This window comes from Podarcis tiliguerta (assembly GCF_965153285.1).
Source record: "Podarcis tiliguerta genome assembly, chromosome: 14".
NCBI lineage: Eukaryota > Metazoa > Chordata > Lepidosauria > Squamata > Lacertidae > Podarcis > Podarcis tiliguerta.
Genome location: NC_139547.1, coordinates 25,145,325 through 25,168,716, shown reverse-complemented (window position 1 = coordinate 25,168,716; position 23,392 = coordinate 25,145,325). Strand labels below are relative to the sequence as shown.

Below are 23,392 nucleotides of genomic sequence, written 5' to 3'. Positions count from 1 at the left end.
TGACAAGGATAAGGAGGCTTGTGTAAGCATCTCTTTTCCAGACTGGAGCTTGTATCTCATTATAATAGAGTTAACAGAGTTATAACAGAGGGACCAAATACATAGAGCATGGGTGGGCCAACTAAGGCCCAGGGGCCGGATCAGGCCCAAACGCCTTCTAAATCTGGCCCGCAGACAGTCCAGGAATCAGCGTGTTTTTACATGAGTAGAATGTGTCCTTTTATTTAAAATGCATCTCTGGGTTATTTGTGGGGCATAGGAATTTGTTCATCCCCCCCCCCCAAAAAAATAGTCCGGCCCCCCACAAGGTCTGAGGGACAGTGGACTGGCCCCCTGCTGAAAAAGTTTGCTGACCCCTAACATAGAGTAATGATTAACACGAGGATGAATTTTATTTATTTGTGTCAACTGGGATGATTCATAGGAAGAGTAGAAATTAAATTTCTCAGAGAGCATATGTTAATCTTCACCTCTGGGTGGCAGGCACCATCCAGTTTTTAGGTTAGGTGAAGCTGGAATATTTCAATTACAACTTCCCTTGTCTACAGTGAACTTCACACAGTCCATTTTGTAACAACAATATCCCCACAAAAATCAACAGGCCAGTTCTGTAAAAGTGCCACCCTGGAATAAGTAATTTAAAGGATTGCAGCCATAGTTATAAAACTAGGGCCCATAACAGAGTATATAAATACTCTTCAAGTATTCCAGAAGGTTATTCATATTAATCTGTTATAGCAAAAACAATAGAAAGTATTGTAGCACTTTAAAGTGGTTTTCTGCACAGATGTTTTGGATTATAACTTCCAAAACCCCCAGCCACCATGACCAATGGTTAGGGATTATCATCTAAAAGATCTGGAAGGCACCAGGTTGGGGAAGGTTGCCTTAAAGACTTTAGCATTTTATTATGACATAAACTTTCATTGACCACAAGGCGCTTCATCAAATGTAGAAAGCATAATCCTAAATTGGCAAGCATGTATACACATGGAAAGCAAATACAAGTGCAGTACAGGTGTCAATAGTTAGATAATCACACATTATGACCGCAGTCTAAAACTCACATAAAGCCCTGGATTGTGGAATATATTATCTATGCTGCATTAATGTACTGAACTCTCTTATAGTTTTGGACTACGGCTAGCAAGAGCCATGTTCAAACTCCCACTCAGCTTCACTATCTCCCCCAGCCTAACCGGCCTCACAGGGTTTTTGCGAGGAAAAAATGATTCAAGCATAACTGAGCCATAACGCCTACTGGGAGCCCCTGGGCCATATACTATAATCTTACCCCAACATACCTCACAGGACTGTTGTGCAGATTTTAAAATAAAGGGGTGGGTGTGCGAATACCCTGGAGAAAAGTCAGGATATAAATGCAATAAAACAAACAAACAAACAAACAAATAAATAAATAACATATATTCGGCATTTTAAATTGGAGTGAGGGTGGAGGTGAGAGAATACCCTGTGGGCCTGTTGCTGGACTCCAGTTCCCATCGTTTCTGCCTTAGTGGTTGGGGCTCATGGGAGTTGTAGTTCCTTCTGCCACAACGCCAGACGTTTGCGCCCTCCCCCGCCCCGTGTGCGCTTGCGCGTAAGGTGATTTCCCACGTTCCACTCATTTCTTCAAATCACGTGACAGGAGCCCTTCCGCCTCGGTAGCTATGGAGCCTGTCGAGCTCAGGTTCCTTCCATCGGGACCTTGCCCCTTTTAGGGGGTGTGTGTGACGTCGAGTGATTGGCGTGCGCCGTTGGCCCGCGCCCCGCCCGCTTGGGCGGCGGGGGCGGGAGAGCAGCGGGGTTGGCTGCTTGAGGGCGCCGCGGGACGAGGAAGAGGCGACGGCGGCGGAGGGGGTTGGGAAGATACCACTGACGTGAGAAGACGAGGGGGGGAATACGATATTCGGCTACCCCCCCACTCCACCCTGTGGAAGATCCGGTAAGAAATGGAGGGGAGCAAAGGCTCGGGACCTCAGTGAGGTCGATGGGGTACAGTGAGGAGGTGCGTGTATTGCTGTTGTTACCTCGTCCTGTAGATGAGGGAAGTAAGTTTCCAAGGGTTATGGCGAATAAGGGGCTGTTAATTAACTAACTGCTGTTGAGAGTGCGCGTGGTGGAAGCGGTTAAGAGCGCGCAGGAACCACGACGGGTCCAGAAATCCCTCACCGAGCCACGAAACTCGCCGCCTCATTCTGGACTACCTCGCAGGGTTGTTGTGAGCGTGCAGGCGAAGGGAGGTGGGAGAGGGAAGTTCTCTTGAGGGAAGGGGGTGTGCACATTTGCCCAAACAGTGAGTCTCAAGTGTTCTGTGGTGGGTAGCTTGTTGCAGATAGTTGATGTGGAAATGATAATATTTATATTTTTCAGGAAGGGGAGGTTGGGAAAAGGGCTAAGCTGTGGAGGGGGGAGGTCCTTTGCAAAAAGGCCGTAGTGGGAAATGGGGGGATGCATTTAACTTTGCAATGTGCCTTGTAATGCCTTGTAAACATGGTTGCTTTACACTCATAAAGTTTATGATTTTTTTACCTAGCACTTTGTTGTTGGTGTGCAGATGTAATTTATTGTGCTTTCTTTAATCAGGTGACAGCTCTTAACTCTTAACATGTATTTGGAGTGCCTGTGCACTCTTTATACCAGCAGGTATCCATAATGTTTATAACAGGATAATGTAAGGAAAAACACAGGCCTCTGCCCCGAGCAGCATACAGTCTAGGACTTTGAAAGAAAGGGAAGGCAGTGGATAGAGAGAAGGGGAGGAAAAGTGAAGAATATTGAGGAGACCTATTATTGCTGCTCTGGCTTACTTCCAGTATGGGTTGAGGACTGTGTGTTCAATCCAAACCACACCTGCTCTGATGTAAATACCGTATTTTTCGCTCTATAAGACACACCAGACCACAAGACGCACCTAGTTTTTGGAGGAGGAAAACAAGGAAAAAAATATTCTGAATCTCAGAAGCCAGAACAGCAAGAGGGATCACTGTGCAGTGAAAGTAGCAATTCCTCTTGCTGTTCTGGCTTCTGTGATAGCTGCACAGCCTGCATTCGCTCCATAAGACGCATACACATTTCCCCTTACTTTTTAGGAGGGGAAAAGTGAGTCTTATAGAGCAAAAAATACGGTACATTTGAATTCATTGGGGCCCACTCTCGGACAAGCGGGGTTAGCATTGCAACCCAATGGATTAAGCCAAAGACTTGGTGGGAAAGCTATAATTGTATGTTTATGCAGAAAAGTAGGAGGTAAATGTTGTTTTGCCTTATACATTTATGGAAAGCAAAATCATATAACCAAGAAAACAAAAACTGGTTTTCAGTGGGAGAGTGAAAGCGCCATTGAATTCTGCAAGATTTGATCCTGTGTTGCATAAATTTCTGCTTTAAAATTCATCCAAACATTACTTGCACACCAAGCTCCCTGCACACACACAACAGTGCTACGTGTATATATGGTAAAGCACACGTGCCGTGGCAGGTTTCTGGAAGAGGCCTTCTCTTTTATATGTGTGAGAATGCCTCTCCAAAGATTGTGCTGTTTTTTTGAAGTTTGATTTATTTTTAAGTGCTCTTACTCGAAATAAACTTAAAAGTTGAAATCTGCTGCCTGGACAATCTAGGGGTGTCTTTGTTATTGTTTTTTAGTTGTTGTTTTTCCACAAAAGCTACTTAGAGCAACTTACAGAAACGAACATCAAAAACAATCTTTTTAGAGCAAACCTGAGCCAGGCAGCAGCAGTTAAAGTAGCTACTGCATCAGAAGCCCTGCTGGCTTGTGCTGGCCAAGGCGGGAGAAAAGTGTTCCTCCCTTCCCCCCCCCCCCCCCCCCGGTCAAAGTTTGACCTAAAAGTATTGGTCCCCTCAGAGGATCTGTGGGGCTTTGCGTCCAAAGCTGCCAACACCCCATTTCAGGTCTTTCTGTAGGCTGCTGCCGATGGTATGGTACTTTCCTGCCTGCATCAGGGGCTGCACCAGCAGTACAGCCACTCCCACTCCACCAGCTGTGGTTGACAGAGGATCACCTTCGCTATGTCCTACCCCCTCTGGCATCAATGATCAGGGTGTTAGGACTGTGGTGTAAGGCTGCAAACCTAAATGCACCAGAGACAGTTCCACCGAACTCGGTGAGATTTACTTCTGAGTAAATATGCGTAGGATTGTACTGTGATCAAATGAATATTTGAAGCCCAGTAAGAATGAAAAGGGGACGCGGGTGGCGCTGTGGGTAAAACCTCAGTGCCTAGGACTTGCTGATCGCATGGTCGGCAGTTCGAATCCCCGCGGTGGGGTGCGCTCCCGTCGTTCGGTCCCAGCGCCTGCCAACATAGCAGTTCGAAAGCACCCCCGGGTGCAAGTAGATAAATAGGGCCCGCTTACCAGCGAGAAGGTAAACGGCGTTCCGTGTGCTGCGCTGGCTCGCCAGATGCAGTTTGTCACGCTGTCCACATGACCCGGATGTGTCTGCGGACAGCGCTGGCTCCCGCCTATAGAGTGAGTTGAGCGCACAACCCTAGAGTCTGTCAAGACTGGCCCGTACGGGCAGGGGTACCTTTACCTTTACCTTTAAGAATGAAAAGTAAGAAGGGACGCGGGTGGCGCTGTGGGTTAAACCACAGAGCCTAGGACTTGCCGATCAGAAGGTCGGCGGCTCGAATCCCCGTGACGGGGTGAGCTCCCGTTGCTCGGTCCCTGCTCCTGCCAACCTAGCAGTTCGAAAGCACGTCAAACTGCAAGTAGATGAATAGGTACCGCTCCGGCGGGAAGGTAAACGGCGTTTCCGTGTGCTGCTCTGGTTCGCCAGAAGTGGCTTTGTTATTCTGGCCGCATGACCCGGAAGCTATCTGCGGACAAACGTCGGCTCCCTCGGCCAATAAAGCGAGATGAGCGCTGCAACCCCAGTCATGACTGGACCTAATGGTCAGGGGTCCCTTTACCTTTACCTAAGAATGAAAAGAGCTCACAGAGCCCAGTGATGGGAGTTCAGGGCCCAAGAAGAAGTGAGCCAGGTGTAATACCAAGGACTTTTACAAAACAAACTCTGGACTTCCAAATGAAATGAATTGGTTTATTACATTTACGCTGTGCTTTTCAAAATTGGTGCATGATGGAAATCTATCTCATAACTTCAGTGTTATACAAAATATGTATATACCCAATACATACATGACATATTCTAGGGCCTTTCTTGGGATGAATCGGAAGGAAATATTCCCTCTGTGCTGGAGGCAGGATGCCTCTGAATGCCAGCTGCTGAAACTCACAAGTGAGGAGAGTGCTGTAGTGATGGTGGTGAAATTTTGGTTCTTTATTCCTGGATTCCAACGTAGCTGTTGAGTTTGTTCAGGGCGATGTGATGATGCTGGAGAAGGCTATGATGGGTGGGAAACCTTTCTCAGGTCCTGCATTCCTTTCTGGGTAACTTTTGGGGTGGGGGGAAGCATGCCAGTTGTGGGGCAGAACAAAAGATAAAAAGTAGGTACAGCAATACATGTAAATTTTACGTTTGCACTTTCTAAACATACACCCCCAGCCCCATTCATCTTCTGTCAAGGCAAGCAATGGGCATTACCTTTGTTAATAGATACCTTCCAGCCAGGCAGAAACACGTGGGGTGTGAAGCAGGGTCAATGAGGGGTATGACATGGGGAGACTTCCAAGAACCAAATGGAGAGGTCTGGAGGGCAGCATTTGGCCACGAGCCTGGGTTATGGGGTGGAAGTGGGAGGTTATTGCCATGTACCCACGGAGTTGTCTAGCTGCACCCAATGCTGTAAATCTCTGTGTTAGAGTCTGTTCCATGCATCCCCCAGCAACAAATCAATATTTTGGTGCTATATTTGTTCAAAGCCATGTACAAAGTCTGGTGTCTTTGCACACTATAGAGCACGTTAATGTTCTGAAGCATCTAAAATCTAATATTGGAAATCTTTCTGGTTTCTACCTTTGACTTGAGAGTATGGAATGCACGAGTAAACGAATAAAAATCCTTTGGGTCTATCCTATGATCTGGATTACAAGTCTATGCAGAGGGTTGCAGTACTTGGAGCTTAATTAGTTGTTGATGGAAGTTGGAAATAATCCCTTTAAAACTTGGGTCAGAAACCATTCTTGAGTTGTAAAGATGAAGAGCTGTACAGTATAAGTTATAACCAGGAAGAATAGCTGACTGTGCTTCACTCCATACTTAAGTGATCAACAGAAGATTTATGGCTAAAACAGAGGAATAAAACAGCAGCACATCCTTTTAATTGTACTGCATGCATGAAATGTTTTTCCACATAAGTATTTTCCAGTTTAGGTTTGGTACATCTGGCTTTTATAGAAAGAGATGTTTTGAATTTTACTGCTGGTTTTAATTGAGATGTTATCTAACTTCCTAAATGGTAAGGAGCAGGTGGTTTTGAGGGCTTGGTTTTGTGAATTGTCTGACATAATATTGTCTGCACCTGTAGAAGTCTCAAGGCCCCGGGTAGCACTGAATGTTGGTGAGTTAGTTCAAGGCATATTGGTAGAGAAGAATTAAAAGTGGAGGAACTATTTGCTACGTTGTGTTCCAAGATGTCATCGGTAGTATTAAATCATAGGTGACAAAAAGAGAAACTGGGGGGTGGTTGTAGCTACAAAGTAAGGCAGTGTTCACAGCATACATTTAAAGCACATGGTTTCCCCCGAAGTCCCACGGAGCTACGATTCCCAACACCCTTAACAAACTACAGTTCCCAAAGTTCTTTGGGGGAAGCCGTGTGCTTTAAATGTATGGTGTGTATGCTGCCAACTTCTAACCACTGTGCAGATTCATTTTTATTGTGCCCTTAGATTGGGTAAGCAGATGCTTCCTCTTAGGCATTTTCTTGGGCCCTAGGTTTTGCCCAGGGCATATTACATGGCTGTAATACAGATATGTTCAAGGTCAGTCGTATTCATGCCTGGAAAACTTTGACCAACCAAAGAGGCTGTGCAAGTCAACACAGCCTGTGAACAGTATTTTGCAATGTTTTGCTGAATTCACATTCTGGATTTGACGGTCGAATGTTTGCAGAATTTGGAGAGTTTGGAAAGGGGAGTGTGAGGAGGAAGTGACCTAGAGGCTGTGAGAGAGGTGCTTGGAAGCACCATCTTCTGAAACCCTGGAGAGTTTTGCAATACTGCCTGTGCATTTTTAAGCACACTTTCATAATACAAAATGCTAGTTGTGTCCTGGGAGGAGTGCTTGAGTTTGATTCTTAGGAATGTGGAATTGTGCAAGGTGCACAACTCTATTTACAATGTATAGCCAAAATACCGATTTCATGCCAAAACAAACAAGATGAATTTTAACAGGGAGAAATGTAAAGTATTGCACTTGGGCAAAAAAAATGACAGGCACAAATACAAGATGGGTGACACCTGGCTTGAGAGCAGTACATGTGAAAAGGATCTAGGAGTCTTGGTTGACCACAAACTTGACATGAGCCAACAGTGTGACGCGGCAGCTAAAAAAGCCAATGCAATTCTGGGCTGCATCAATAGGAGTATAGCATCTAGATCAAGGGAAGTAATAGTGCCACTGTATTCTGCTCTGGTCAGACCTCACCTGGAGTACTGTGTCCAGTTCTGGGCACCACAGTTCAAGAAGGACACTGACAAACTGGAATGTGTCCAGAGGAGGGCAACCAAAATGGTCAAAGGCCTAGAAACGATACCTTATGAGGAACGGCTAAGGGAGCTGGGCATGTTTAGCCTGGAGAAGAGAAGGTTAAGGTGTGATATGATAGTCATGTTCAAATATATAAAAGGATGTCACATAGAGGAGGGAGAAAGGTTGTTTTCTGCTGCTCCAGAGAAGAAGAAGAAGAAGAAGAGTTTGGATTTGATATCCCGCCTTTCACTCCCTTTCAGGAGTCTCAGAGCGGCTAACATTCTCCTTTCCCTTCCTCCCCCACAACAAACACTCTGTGAGGTGAGTGGGGCTGAGAGACTGTGACTGGCCCAAGGTCACCCAGCAGCTGCATGTGGAGGAGCGGACACGGAGCAATGGATCCAAACTACAAGAAAGAAGATTCCACCTAAACATTAGGAAGAACTTCCTGACAGTAAGAGCTGTTCGACAGTGGAATTTGCTGCCAAGGAATGTGGTGGAATCTCCTTCTTTGGAGGTCTTTAAGCAGAGGCTTGACAACCATATGTCAGGAGTGCTCTGATGGTGTTTCCTGCTTGGCAGGGGGTTGGACTTGATGGCCCTTGTGGTCTCTTCCAACTCTTATGATTCTATGATTCTATGTTAAGGTTTCTGCTGTGCCATTTTGCTTGTTAACACTCTGAAAGGCTTTGACCCATAATCCTCACCAAAATGTGCTTCATTTCCCATACTGTTTGGCCTACATGGAGCTACAACAGTGGTTCATCTTCTGTTATGCACAGTTGGTCCTTCAGCAGCAGTTGTATTTTATTTTTAGGAAGAGGCAGTTGGTCTCTCAGCTCCCTTGTGCCATCTAACTAGAAAACATGTATTAAATTGCTTCTAATTTGAACTTCCTTATGTTTTCCAGCCTTTCCAGTTCCAGAATTTTTCTTGGTGGTTTCCAGTTGTGCACAAGTAAATAAGTAAATCTAAGGGAAGAATAATAAATTGATGGGGCCTGAAAGCAGGTTTACCCTGAAGAAATTCCCTCAAGTATATAAGTGATCCTACATTTTATTTACTTTGTCTGAAACATTTCCCCTGTTGTGTTTTCAGGTTTTTCTTTACCTTGGGTTCGTTACCACCATGGGAGAGATTAAAATCTCTCCTGACTATAACTGGTTCAGAAGTACAGTTCCTCTAAAAAAGGTAGGTCCAGTTTTTAATTCTTGCTGCCCTGGGCCTGTGCTCATTTGGGAGGAAGGATGGAATATATGATTGATTGATTGATTTTCCCTCTGATCCCAAGGACATGTATATGAGGGATCTTCTGGTGCTGTTTACTTGATCCTTAATTGCAAACTCAGGGGCATAATTAGCAGGACCCTAGAACTCAAAATGTATATCAGGTCCATAGACACCTATGTTCTGTATGTCCATATTACATGTGTGGAATTTTCTGCAATGTTTGCGTATAATTCGTAGTATGTGGGCAAGCCCATAAATCCTGACCTTGCTGGGTTGACTTGCCATACAGAAAATTATTGTTGCCTTCTGGGGATTAAGAGCAGCAATTCCAGGATCGAAGCATCAACAAAATTGCATTTTTCCTTATTCCAGAAGAATCATACCATACAGAGGTAAAGAGGTCTAAGAAATATGTGTGTGTGTGTTTGTGTGTGTGTGTGTGTGTGTGTGTGTATAGCCCCCCCCCTTAGAAACCAAAGATGGAGAAATTTGGTTTGTTTTGTATTTTTTTACTGTGAATCTACCCAGTTTGCCCTTCCTTTGAAATCCACATTTTGCCATACAAGTTCTCCAATCAAAAAAAAAAATGTACAGTTGCATGGATTAGACTAGAGGGAAGTGTGTAAAAATACAGATATTAACAAAAAAAATTGCATACAATGCATATTGTTTGTAGCAATAGGTCTGTTGTGCATAACTTCATATAAAAAAGTGTTTGCCAAGGACAAATGTACATTAAATTGCTGAAAAAAATTACTGAGGATTAAAAAAATATATAAGATGGCAAACTGAAGCGGAAACGTGGCAAGCTGAATTTAAGGTTAGAAAAATAAGAAATAGAGAGGTACCAAAATTTACAGATTGGTTCAGCCCTACTAGAAACTTATGTTCCATCCTTCTTGCAACCCAAACCAAGCTGTCTAAACTCTTTCCCTCCCACTTCATGTGGCTCTCTGGAGATCATGGTCCCATATCGTGCCTGCAAAGGCCTTATAGTGGTACCGCAGAACTAACAGCTGTACAGACTTCCACACCACAAACAAGAAGCAAGTTAGAATCATAAAATATTAGAGCTGGAAGGGACCCAACGGTCATCTAGTCCAACCCCCTGCAATGCAGGAATCTCTGCTAAAGCATCCATGACAGATAGCCATCCAACCTCTGTTTAAAAACCTCCAAGGAAGGAGAGTCCACCACCTCTCATGGGAGTCTGTTCCACTGCTGAACAGCTCTTGCTGTCAGAAAGTTTTTCCGAATGTTTAGTCGTAATCTCCTTTCTTGCAACTTGAAGCCATTGATTCGAATCCTACCCTTTAGAGCAGGAGAAAATAATCATGCTTGCTCCCTCCTCCATGTGACAGCCCTTCAGATATTTGAAGATGGCTATCATATCTCTTCTTAGTCTCCTCTTTTCATACCTAGTTCCTTCAAGTGCTCCTCATAAGACTTAGTTTCCAGACCCTTGATCATCTTGGTTGCCCTCCTCTGCACACATTCCAGCTTGCCAACATCCTTCTTAAATTGTGGTGCCCAGAATTGGACACAGTATTCCAGGTGTGGTCTGACCAAGGCAGAATAGAATGGTGTTATTACTTCCCTTGATCTGGACACAATACTTCTGTTGATGCAGCCTAGAATAGCATTACCTTTTTTTCCCTTTTCCTTTTTCTGTTGCATCACACTGTTGACTCATGTTAAGCTTTTGGCCCACCAAGACCCAAATATCCTTTTCACATGCATTGCTCGTAAGACAGATGTCCCCCATTCTATATTTGTTCATCTAATTCTTCCTGCGTAAGTGCAGAACCTTACATTTGTCCCTACTGAAATTCATTTTGTTAAGCTTGCACCCAGTTCTCAATCTGTGAAGGTCATTTTGAATTCTGATTCTGTCTTCTGTGACATTAGCTACCCCTCCCAGTTTGGTGTCATCTGCAAATTTGATGAGCATCCCCTCAATTCCTTCATCCAAGCCATTTATAAAGATGTTGAACATCAACGGGCCCAGGACAGAATCCTGTGGCACCCCACTTGCCACTTTTTTCCAGGATGACTAGGAACCATTAATGAGTACTCTGTGTTTGGTCAGTCAACCAGCTACAAATCCACCAACTGTTACCTCGTTCAACCCACATATTATCAGCTTCCTTGCAAGAATGTCATGGGGAACTTACTGAAATCAAGATACACTACATCCACAGCATTTCCCTGATCCACCAAATTTGTTATTCCATCTAAGAAAGAGATCAGATTGGTCTGGCATGACTTATTTTTGAGAAACCCATGCTAGATCTTAGTAATCACAGCATCCTTTTCTAAATGCTCACAGACCGACTGTTAAATTCCCTGTTCTGGACCTTCCCTGGTATTGATGTCAAGCTCACCGGTCAGTAGTTACCTGGGTCTTCCTTTCCCCCCTTTTTGAAGATGGGGACAATATTTTCCCACCTTCACTCTGTAGGGTCCTCATCTACTCTCCAAGAATTCTCAAAGATAATAGACAAAGGCTCTGATATTACATCCGCAAGGTCCTTTAGTACCCTTGGGTGCAGCTCATCAGGCCCCGGAGATTTGAATTCATTTAAAGTAGCTAGGTGTTCCCTTACTGCCTCTTTCCCTATCTTGGGTTGCAGCTCCCTCCTTACATCATTTATTCTGTTATCACCAGGTTGGGCATCACTTTCCTTTTGGGTGAAGACAGAGGCAAAGTAGGTGTTGAGTAGTTCCACCTTTCTCTGTTGCCCAACAGCATTTCTCCATCTTCCCACGCAGAGGACCTACCACTTGCTTGTTCTTCCTCTTACTTCGGACATAGCCGAAGAAACCTTTTAATATTATTCTTAACCTCTCTTGCAAGCCTGAGCTCATTCTGTTGGACCGCAACCCAACGGTTGTAAATGGTGCATATTGCAGACCTACGGGAATTTTCTATGAAGCAATAGCCGTTGGTGTCTGAGGCCAATGTCTCCCTTGAGTAATGCTGTCTTTCTACAAAGCATAGCAGCCACAGAGAGGGAAGGTAGTGTGATGAGATGTGTGTGAGCATGCCTTCCCTGTGGAGAACTCTGCCCTGCGCCCACAGGAGGAGAGAGAATAAAAACGTCACAGCTGCTTCTGCTCATCACCTCAGACTGGAATTAATTTGAATGCCCTGCCCTCCCTGGCTGCAGAAAATAAAACTACAACAAGATGGAGTATTTGTTCTGTTACGAAATACCTGGCATCTTCCTTAACATGCTTCTCATCAACCTGAATCGCAGCTGTGTTGGGTTGAATAAACAACAGACGACGTGGTGGGATATCATCCGGGAGGCATCTCGTAGCAGGAGGCTAGGAGTCTCCCTTTTATTGTATATTGGGCTCAATTGCCCCATCTATGGTGGCTGCTGATTGGATGCAGCCAGCAGCGTGAACAACGTGGGTACAACGTTCAGGCATTGCACATGTTACATACATAGAACATACGCATCAGAGAGAGAGAGCACAGAACATAACAAGCAGAGATAACTACCTAAGATAGATAGGGGTGTCTTACGCAGGGATTATACAGAGTGCACTTAACATTCTACTAGTCTGTGGTAATAAACATGGGAAGTTTATAGTTAGATTAGGGGGTCATGACATCAGCTAAGCTTAGGGATCTTTCCGTGCCAGGGACGGGCACGGAAGGCACAGAGTGAGGCACTTTTCACTTACGCAGTGTCTCTGAGATATACCAGGGAACAGGCAGACACAGACCAGCAAAGGGTGGGGGGGAAAGAATCCCGTTTTAGGCATACACACAGGGATCCAGAAAACCCACTCTACACAGCTGTGCAAATAATTATTGCTTAGCTGAATAATCACAGTAAGACTCCTTGAAAGCATGGAACCAACATTATTGTGATACTTAGAATCATAGAATTGTAGAGTTGGAAGGGACCTCAAGGGTCATCTAGTCCAACCCCCTGCAATGCAGGCAGGAATCTTTTGCCCAGCATGGGCTCAAATCCACGACCTTGAGATTAAGAGACTCCTGCTCTACCAACTGTGCTATTCCAGAGAGAGGTTTATTTTTCAAATCTGGGTGATGTGCTCATTGTGGTGAATTGTAGGAATCTGTGTCATATGACTCACTGGTATCAATGAGCAAATCTGTCACTCAGTTTTTCTTAGTTTCTCATTTTTACATTCTTAAGTTCAGTTTTCCACATTTCTGTATCAGTTGATGATTTTTTTTTAAGTCCTCCTGAAAATTCATCAGCATTTGAGTGTGATTTCCTGTTAATAAACACTTTTTTGCAAAGCCACTTTCCCTCATATTATGAACTTTTTGTTATTTTCGCTAATGCGGGTAGCGCTGTGGTCTAAACCACTGAGCCTCTTGGTCTTGCCAGTCAGAAGGTAGGTGGTTCAAATCAGCACAATGGGGTGAGCTCCCGTTCTTCTGTCCCAGTTCCTGCCTCCCTAGCAGTTTGAAAGCATGCCAGTGCAAGTAGATACATAGGTACCTCTGTGGTGGGAAGATACATGGTGTTTCCGTGTGTGCTGGTTTCTGTCACAGTGTCGCGCCAGAAACGGTTTAGTCATGCTGGCCACATGACCCAGAAAGCTGTCTGTGGACAAACAGCAGCTCCCTTGGCCTGAAAGCGAGATGAGCGCCGCAACCCCATAGTCACCTTTGGACTTAGCCGTCCAGGGTTCCTTTACCTTTACCTTTTCACCTATGAATTTATATGCATATTTTACCCTAGATATGCACTTTTGCACACGTTACTTGGCTGGAGAACTGCATCGCAGAATTTGGAGAAATGGGGATTTCAGAGGATGATGGTTCCGTTTTGTTTTGCATCCTATTTTGAAAAGTGTAGCGGCCCTCTAGGATATCAGTCAGAGGTCTTTCCACACCTTACCTGAAGATGCCAAAGATTGAACATGGGAGCCTTTGCATCAGAAAACATGTTCAGCCACTGGGTTACGGCATGTCCAGAAAACAGTTAGCATCATGTGATGTGGTGAACTCTATCATCTCAGCAGTGAGCATGCATTCAGAGAATCTTTTGGCTGTCTGGAATGTGCAGGCTGAAATCTCATGGGTGGTTTGTGGTTAGAAAAGAATGAATCAGGGCTAATATTGTATGCTGAGTAGACCTGCATTCAAGCACTTCTGTTCAGTGGGGTGCACCTCTACAGGAAATTCTCTCTAATACAAAAAAAAAAGTGAAAAGTGAAAAAGAGACTGGACAGGAACTTTGTTGGTATTGGATTTTTGGCATGCAGCCCTGTTTAGGATTATCTCTGAGTCTTTTTTGTTTTAGGTGAACAGTGCAAGATTTACTAGCAACATGTGATCTTTCACATGCTTCCTCAAGTACAGCTTTTACTGCAGACCAGAGACATCTAGCCAACCAGCTCTTAAGGTTTTGCCAGCTGCTTTCCTTTCAGATGTTAATAGAGGCGTTGTGTGGTGGTGGAGGAGGAGGAACAGCTGAATTTGTGCTATTGTTTCCAGCTAGAGAAGTTCAACTAACTTGACAATGATTGAATAAACTGGACATTTTTATACACAGAAGATTTTGATGTAATCTGCAATCAGATAAATTAATGTGGGTTTTGTAATTGACTTAAACATAGGGTGAGGGTTTCCCTTATTCATGTTAAGGAATACTGTATTGAGAGTAAACATGTAGGGCAGGGGTAGGCAACCGAAGGCCCAGGGGCCAGATGCAGCTCAATCGCCTTCTCAATCCAGCCCGTGGACAGTCTGGGAATCAGCGTGTTTTTACATGAGTAGAATGTGTCCTTCCATTTAAATGCATCTCAGGGGTATTTGTGGGGCATAGGAATTCGTTTATTATTATTATTATTATTATTATTATTATTATTTCAAAATATAGTCTGGCCCACCACATGGTCTGAGAGACGGTGGACCGGACCACTGCTGAGAAAGGTTGCTGACCCCTGACATAGGGCAAGATCCAATGAAATTCCATCTGGACACAACAAGGTTTGCCTTCCATTCCCCTTTATCTGTTTTGGAGGATCACTGAACCCTCCAGAACAGATCTTTGGAGCATGGAGGGGACTGTAAGGAACACCACAATTGGATTTCACCCATATATATTTTTATCCTCTTGGAAGTGAAGAGATTGTTAGAAAAACCTGGAGCTTATTGCACTAAACATTCCGGGATAAAGCAGGCACAGAATGTGCTTCAGTAAATCTTAAGGAGTAAAGTTAAAGCACTTCTAATATCATGGTTGTTTTATAATTGTGACCCATCTTCAGAGCAATGTTCATATTAAAGCCAAAGCAATTTTTTTTTTAAAATTGCTTTGGGCTATACACTCAGAGGCAAGTTCTATTCAACTTAATGGGATTTACTTATAAGTTGACATGCAATGAATTGTGCTCATCTTTTCATTTGGGATGGCTCTCCAAATGTTTCTGGATTATGGTTCCCATCATCTTTGACCATTGGCCAGGCTAACTGGGGTTGATGGGAGGTGGAATTCAACATCTGGAAGGCCACAGAGCAGCCATTCCCATTTTAATGAATGTATGTCCAGGTTGGTCAAAGTGGTGCCCTATAGACATTCTTGGTCTTCCAATCCCATCAGTCATAGCATGGCCAGTGGCCAGGGATTAAGGAAAATGTAGTTTGATAACATCTGGAGGGCACCACATTGGCAACCCATGGTGTAGGTGTTTTACATGCATCCATTAACCAATTATTTTCTTATCTGAGTGACTCCTTCATATTCAGAGTGGTTTTGGATCCGAAATGGCTGCTGCGAGAGTCTTGTTTCCTTGCTCAACCTGCAGTGTCTAAAAAAGGAAGCCAGCTGCATGTTTCTTTTCTCTGAAGCTTGAAGAGCAAAACCACTCTCTTTCCATCCCCCAATATTTTTTCAGTCTCATGATTTGGTGATGACGCGTTGGGAGAGCAGAGAAAGTCTGACTTCTGAATATTTTAGATTTGCTTACGTCTTTTCTAACTTGGATCTGTTCCAAAGCAGAATGTCCTGATGCTCACATGATTGAGTTCCATGCCTGCTCTCCTGCGTTGGCGTATGACATGCGTATTGAGTACATTAACTTTGCTTTGGCCTGTGAACATTTTGGGGTGGGGGAAGGCAGATTTGGATCCACAACAGTATTGTCTGGAGGAGTCTAAACAGTCAGAGAGAAGGGAGGGAAATCATTTTTTTATAAAGCTCTTTTTGAAGCCCAGTCTGGAGTGGGCATGGCAAAGCCATTAATTATTTCATCTCTTTGCATGACCGGATCTTGCAAAGGATTGTGCATGTTACATGTGGATAATACCTTGCAGTGGCAGGTTGTGTGGCTTACACAGAATCAAAGCAAAGCAGCCAAATGGCTGGTTTCATGGAGCTGGTTGAAAAGCAACTGGTTATATTTCACAGTTGCACTTCTTCCTCCAGATATGTTTCAGTAGGCTGTGTAAACCTAAGACGCGACAAGCTTAGACTACTTTGCAAGCAGCCCGTTTTTAAATGTAAAGCAGAGAAGAGATTCCGGGAATCAGAGTAGCAGAAAAATTTAGACTCTGGAGTTAATTGTCTTATTCCGTCTGTCTGTCTGTCTGTCTGTCTGTCTCTCCTCCCACCCCCCTTTTAGATGCTACTCTGCATTAATTTTGCTTAAGATTGTGTTAAGCCAGTATTTGGGGAGCTCATTCTGCTCATTTGGTGCCATGGTTATCTGCCCCCCAAATCCTGCCCCGATGATACCACCACCCAGAATTCAGTGATGGCTGCGCTGAAGGAATACAAACTATTATGTGCATTAGAAGAAGCCATTTTTACCTTCTCTGCATTTATTTTACAGATTATAGTAGATGACGATGACAGTAAAGTTTGGTCGCTCTATGATGCAGGACCCCGTAATATTCGGTGCCCCCTTATATTTCTCCCACCTGTCAGTGGAACGGCTGATGTTTTCTTCCAGCAGATTTTAGCCTTGTCTGGATGGGGTTACAGAGTCATTGCTGTAAGTCCTGAAATTCTCAGCATTTGAGCAAATGTTAAATCTGTCTTTTTATGTATGTTCTCAAAACAGTATGAAATGTACTAGATTTCAGCTACAGCCGTCCAAGCCTGTCCTTTGGAATTTTGGTCATGCAGCTTTTTCATGTGCCTACATTACTTGAGTGCATATTTTGTCCCTATAGCCTGCTCTGAAATTTGATACTAAGGGTTTTCAGATCGCATTTAACCTTGGTGGTTTTATTTAATGAGAGAACATTCCTCCAAGGCAGGATATCTCTGGGTCAACACCATCTAATCCCTTTTGGTAATTCAGATTAGAATTCCAGCCTTATAGTACAGAGAGCGTACTATAGCTTAAAGCGTACTGAGGCTTAAAACTTAGGATATACAACTCTTGGGAGGTGCATATCTCTTCCCTGTAGTGATAGAAGATTGATCAGGGGCTCCCTCCCACTTCTCTCCCATGTACTAATTTTATGTATGTCATCAAAGCTCTTGGAACTCCCATCCACTGGAAAATAGTGAATCTCAGGTGACATCTGGAGAGTCTAGGTTGGTTTAGCTTCTGGATTCCAGGGCTTCTTACACTCCCTGGACTGTTATAAAAAGCTTCAAGCCCTAATGATGATCACAAAGCGGAATAAACTTCCCCAACCTAGTGTCCTCTAAATAGACAGTGGCTTCCAACAGCCCCAGCTATACTGGCTGAGGCTGATGGGAATTGTAGTCCAAAGCATCTGGAAGGCACCAGCTTGAGAACATGAGTACACTTCTTGAAAATGTAGACTATGGCTGACTTTTTCTGTAACTACATCTAATGAAATTGTTTTGAAACGTAGATGGGGGTGCAAACTTGTGCATTCCGCCCCCCCCTATTAGTGCTGCCTTTCAGAGGCCAGTGGGTACAACTTTAAGAGGCTAGGGGCTAGTGCAGTGGTTCCCAACTTTTTTTGGCCATGCCCCACCTAAGCATCTCTAAAATCCTGGTGCCCCCCACATGACATATAGTTCTTATTATTCAGAAAGTGAACTCCTATTCATGTGGAGGAAGACTAAAAGACCATTAACTGTTAATAACTCATTCTTGAATTGCCCCCCTTAAACATCAAATTGCCCATGGGGCTAGTGGGTAAAACTAAAAATGAAAAATTAATCATTGCATGTTGAAAATCCAGACTTGGATGGCAGAGAATAATGTGGAGAATAATGGGTTTTCAGTCGAGCTTGCTTTATCACAAGGGTACGGAACTTTTGGCCCTCCAGATCTTGTTGGATGGCAACTGCCATAATGCCTTACTGTTGACTGCTCTAGTTGAGACTGATGGGAACCCAACAACATCTGAAGGGCTGCAGGTTGCTTCATAGCATGCTTTGATCTCGTACAAGGTGGGCTTCTCCCCATATACGATGCAGGTGTCTGTCTAAGTTGCTAGCTGGTTCTTAAATTATGCTTACTGGTGAAGAGGGTTAAAATGCATGTTTTTACATCTTTGTCTTTGTTCATGTCACCATTGTTAACCTACCTTTCTAATCTTAGTTGCAGTATCCAGTTTACTGGGAAATTTTTGAGTTCTGCGATGGATTCAGAAAACTATTAGACCATCTACAGCTGGATAAAGTTAGTGCCCTGAGATTGACAAATAGCCTGTGCTTACAATAGAAATGTTAGGTAAAAAGCCTAGAGTTTATTCAGAATAACCTTAATTGCTCCAACAAAGGAGAGCCCTCTCCTGTTATTTTCCAGCCCCATTGATTGATTTTTTTGTTGCTTTTTTCCAGGACCTTTTCTAAGTAAACAGCATATTCTGGGTAGGACTTGGCTGTTCTTAAATTGTAATAAATCTTCCAAAATATATTTTCTCTAAAATGGTTTATAATAGCTGTTGAATGGAAGCTTGCATAAGCTGTGTGTGAAAGAGTATAAGTTATTTTTGAATTTATATACCCCCCCCCCGCCCATCTTTCGTTGAAAAGGCCCCGGGTGATTTATAGAAAAATGGAAATACGTTTCTGTCTGGTAGACCTTACTTTATTTCTGCGAGGACCATTGTCTATGAATGTAATTGATAAACTTTGGGAAATCCCAAATGGGGAGGATAATCTTATAACAACTTTCTCTACAAAATACCATGAGAGCGATTATAGCAGGGCCTGGGAAACTGGTTGCGATGCCCCCAGATCTCTCTAGCCAGCCCTGGCACCCTCCCCAAGCCACACACTTCACTGGTCTTGCTTCACCCCTTGAGTGTTTTACTTGGCAAGAATACTTCACTGAACTGTAATAGTGCCTCTTGCTTGCCTAGATGGAGGATAGAGAGGGGTGTGTGAGTGTAAAGAAACCAGGCTACTATACTGTTCTGGTTGCCCAGAAGGGAATGCAACCCTTGGGATGAAAAAGGTTCCTCACCCCTGTGGTTTGGCGTAGTGCAAGGGCATCCAGCCTGCTGGTGCCCTCCAGATGTTGTTGGACTCCAACCTTTTACCAACTCCAGCCAGCATGGCCTGTGGTTGAGGATGATAGGAGTTGTAGTCCAACAACATCTGGAGAGCACCACATTGGCTACTCCTGGCATAGTCCTTAAGAGCAAAGTATGAACGAGAAATCACCTGGTTTAAAATGCATCTCTGTCATTGACTCTCACCAGGTAGTCTTCGGCAAGCCAGTCTCTCTCCACTTTCCACCTGCAATACAATCATAATACTGGCCTAGCTTTCAAGTGCTTTTGAATGCAAAATGTCATACAAAATGCCTTAATAAAAACAGTTAGCCAAAGGATGTTGCTGTTATTTATTGCGGTATTTTTTACTTTTAAAATTAGGTCCACGTCTTTGGTGCTTCCTTGGGGGGCTTCCTTGCTCAGAAATTTGCTGAATACACTCACAAGTCTCCCAGAGTCCAGTCTCTGATTCTGTGCAACGCTTTCAGCGACACCTCCATTTTCAACCAGACATGGACGGCAAACAGGTGAGAGATGTATGTCGGCAAAACATATAGGTTTTGGGTTGTGCTTTACATGGGCGTAAGGGCCACTTCCTGCCTACTGTTTGTGAACTTTGGGTTAGGTAGAGTTATGGCAAATACAGCTTGGCCTTTGCAAAGCAGTTTTTTTTTCTTAGAATTAGCTTTTGGAGCCCATAAATGTTATTTTTTATATATATATATATATATATATATATATATATATATATCTCCCTTCTGTTGTTGTATTAATGCAAGCAGTCACAAGTACATGCTTTAATGCCGAGGGAGTTCAGTATGTCTTGTGTTTAACGTTTGCACGGTTTGTACAAAATGTTTCTCATGACAATCCAGTGCTCCTGGAGGTAGGAGAAAGCGACAAAAATTTTGACCTTTCTATAATTCTCTTTTCAGCTTTTGGCTAATGCCTGCCTTCATGCTGAAGAAAATTGTCCTTGGGAATTTTGCATCTGGTCCTGTAGATACCGAAATGGCCGATGGCATTGATTTCATGGTTGATAGGGTGAGGATTCCCAGTTGTATGACTTGACTTTAAGATTTGCATGCTGAAATCCCATCTAATATTGGTTATTTCCTTCATCCTTTCTTCCTTCAGTGCCATGTCTTTTGCACATGAAACTTTAGGCATGGTTTGTCCTTTTTAAACTTATTCTTGCTTATGACTGTTCTGGGAGCCTCTTTGGCTGTGAAGAGTGGGGCAAATGTGCTTCAAACTCCCAGATGTTGTGATAAGCTTGGTTATTTCTTTACTGCCCTGCCTTGAAACAAATTCACAACCTTTTAAATTAAATTATTTTTCCTGAAAGCTGGAAAGCCTGGGTCAGAGTGAGCTCGCTTCAAGACTTACCCTCAACTGCCAAAATTCCTACGTGGAACCTCATAAAATCAGAGACATTCCTGTGACTATCATGGATGTAAGTTACCTCTTACTTAGGGTGTGGGATTGGGAGAGGAACACTTATTGAGCATCATTCTAGGAAGATGCAAGGTCCAGTTTTGGAAACAGAGAGAACATCCGCGAGAGCATGCCTATTTTTAAAACATAGCTGTGTCCCTATAGGACTACTTTCTCCAGTTATAAGAGGTGGGATAATAGTACTACTTATCAAACAACAGATGCGGTCAGGGCAGATTCATTTCATAATCTGTAGCAATTTATAGTGGGCTGTTTGCAGAGCTTTTCAGAGTAAACAAACATCTTGGAAGTGGTTGTGCCTTCAACACAGCGATGGCTCAGCACAACTCCTTCTCTGGCATCAAACGTTGTAACACATTAAAAGTGAATACAGAAGGAGAGTTTAAATAAGGTGTAGGAAGTGTAGGGCTTGAGGTCAGTTGGCATTACCTATTTTTCTTCCACTAAAAGCTGTGTGCGGATTTGCAGTTGACCTTTTTCAGCTGCAACTTTTTCATCTGGGACTCATGACCCTGAAATTAAGAGTCTCATGCTCTACTGGCTGAGCTATCAAGGAGCCTTTGACAGTCAGCAGCAGATTGAGTTGCACAGCTGAACTTCCAAAGCACAAGTGGCTAACCTGTGCCCCCACAAACGTTGCTGAACTCCAATGGCTAGTGGCAAGGGATGATGGGAGCTGTAGTTCACTGACAATGTAGAGGGCCCCCCCTGTTCTAAACAGAAAAAAATTATCTCTGTTAGAATGCATGGGATCTACAGGCAGTTCTTAGCATGGAATGCTTGTTTTTTTAGGTGTTTGACCAGAGTGCTCTTTCCACCGAAGCAAAAGAAGAGATGTATAAGCTGTACCCCAATGCTAGGAGAGCCCACCTCAAGACAGGGGGAAATTTCCCATATCTTTGCAGGAGTGCCGAAGTAAACCTCTACGTCCAAGTAAGTCTGTAGCTTTAAATTTCTCAGCTGTTGTTTGGAAACCACAGAGTTCTGCCTGCATTGCCAAAGGGGTTTATGCAAGCATTGTGGTGTTAACATTGCTGACGGATTATCAGAGGATGAGTAAAGCTGGGGGGGGGGGGCAGGGAGGACCTTATTACAAATCCCCTTCCAATGGAGGCAGACATGTTGCATGAAGGAGAGAAAAGGAAGGAAGGTCAAGAGGTTTCTATTATTGGGCTGCAGGAATGATGCTATGGGTTTTAATAAAATATCCCCCCCTCCGGCCGCCGCCAAACACAGGGTAATAGAAGATTTGTGGCACTGCCAAATGTTCCTCCCATGGAGTCATTTGGAGTTTGGGTGTTATATGGACATGCCTGGCATTGTTCAAATATGCTGCTCCATACAGCTGACTCCATTCGGCTTGTGCTGCCTCTGGGAGTGGTTCCTGCCTCTTCCTAGAAGACTGCAAACCCTTCAGATGGTGTGAAACTTGTGGAGCTTGCACCAGCAGTGGTTGTGTTTTTTGTTTTTGTAATGTGGAACAAGCACTGTTACAGGCGCCATACAATATTTGTTCTGCATTTGTTAAGAACTAGATCTTTGGAACTCCTGGCCTATTGACACCAGGCAGGCACCTTCACTGGGCTCTTTTCAGTGCCTACTGAAAACATTCCTGTTAAGACAAACCACCTCAGATATGTAGAATGCCATTCAGTTCATCACTGATTCTACTTTTAAAATGTTTTAAAACTTTTTATTCTTTTTGTAAACTGGTTGTTGCTTTTTATAGTTTCTATGAAACAAATAATCACAGAGTGCTGCGACTTACAGGAAAGGGTGAATATGTGCCACTTTGCCTATTTTTCCTATCCTGTAGATCCACCTACTTCAATTCCACGGTACTAGATATGCCGCAATTGACCCTTCCATGGTCAGCGCAGAAGAACTTGAAGTCCAGAAAGCCAATCTCCAGGCCAGCAGTGAGCAAGAGCAGCAGCAGCAGCAGCAACAGCAGCAGTCATAGTCCTTGGGACTCGCAGAATCTCTTCATCCAGAGGGTCTTACCCTTTTCTTCTTCTTTTGGAAGTCTTCCCATCCAATTGCATCTTTTTCAGTTTGCCTTGATTCCTTAGTACTTAACCGGTTAGAACTGTGTCCTTTAAAATAGCTTGGACTGATTTCATTAAATGAAATGCAACTACGGACACTCGGTCACTTCACTGTTTAAATGAGCTGAATTCAGATTATAAAAAAAGAGTTAAGGGTATCACTTTGGATGACTTGTTTTAGAAACAACAGTCTGAGATGAACTTTTGCTACCAAAGCCTTCACGATTGTGTTCTTAAAGAGGATGATCTTATATATCCATGCAGAGAGGGGGATGTATGTATCATGAGTGAATTATGTATGTCTGCAAGTTCACTTACAATTCATAGGATATTTAGTTTAAAAAACTCTGTTGAAGTGCCAATATTGCTATTATTATTTTTCTTTTTATATGGTTGCCAGTTAATGCTTTAATTTGAGATTATAACGCATTTGTTTTTTATTGTCTTGCTTTCTAATTTTTTTTGAATAAAAATTCAGTTTGGGAAAAAAGGCTCCTCTGCCATCAACAGGAGTGTGCATGGTAACTGTGCTGCCCACACAGCTACAAACATATATTTGGTACTGTGTTAGAATTTTAAATATAAGACTATCAGGCTTCATTTAAC

At 43.5% G+C, this 23,392-nt stretch overlaps 1 protein-coding gene and 1 long non-coding RNA gene across 6 annotated transcripts; one reads left to right on the top strand and one right to left on the bottom strand.

Annotated features, from left to right (window-relative positions):
• The first annotated feature begins 1,598 nt into the window (after window positions 1–1,598).
• On the top strand, window positions 1,599–23,276 carry SPG21 (SPG21 abhydrolase domain containing, maspardin). 5 transcript variants are annotated; one of them, XM_083412270.1, is made up of 9 exons: window positions 1,599–1,945; window positions 8,720–8,812; window positions 16,682–16,843; window positions 18,380–18,460; window positions 19,662–19,807; window positions 20,216–20,324; window positions 20,629–20,736; window positions 21,531–21,671; window positions 22,555–23,276. In XM_083412270.1, exons 2-9 carry the CDS (start codon window positions 8,750–8,752, stop codon window positions 22,699–22,701), a joined length of 957 nt encoding a protein of 318 aa, XP_083268396.1. In that variant the 5' UTR covers window positions 1,599–1,945; window positions 8,720–8,749; the 3' UTR covers window positions 22,702–23,276. The 5 variants fall into 5 exon arrangements, with proteins under 5 accessions (XP_083268396.1, XP_083268393.1, XP_083268394.1 ...); XM_083412267.1 differs by having other exon boundaries at window positions 1,707–2,008; XM_083412268.1 differs by having other exon boundaries at window positions 1,930–2,051.
• On the bottom strand, window positions 9,901–12,110 carry LOC310663912. Its single transcript, XR_014504667.1, has 2 exons — window positions 11,179–12,110; window positions 9,901–10,658 (listed from the first exon to the last, which is right to left on the bottom strand). It is a non-coding gene; the product is annotated as an uncharacterized lncRNA (long non-coding RNA).
• Window positions 23,277–23,392: the final 116 nt, after the last annotated feature.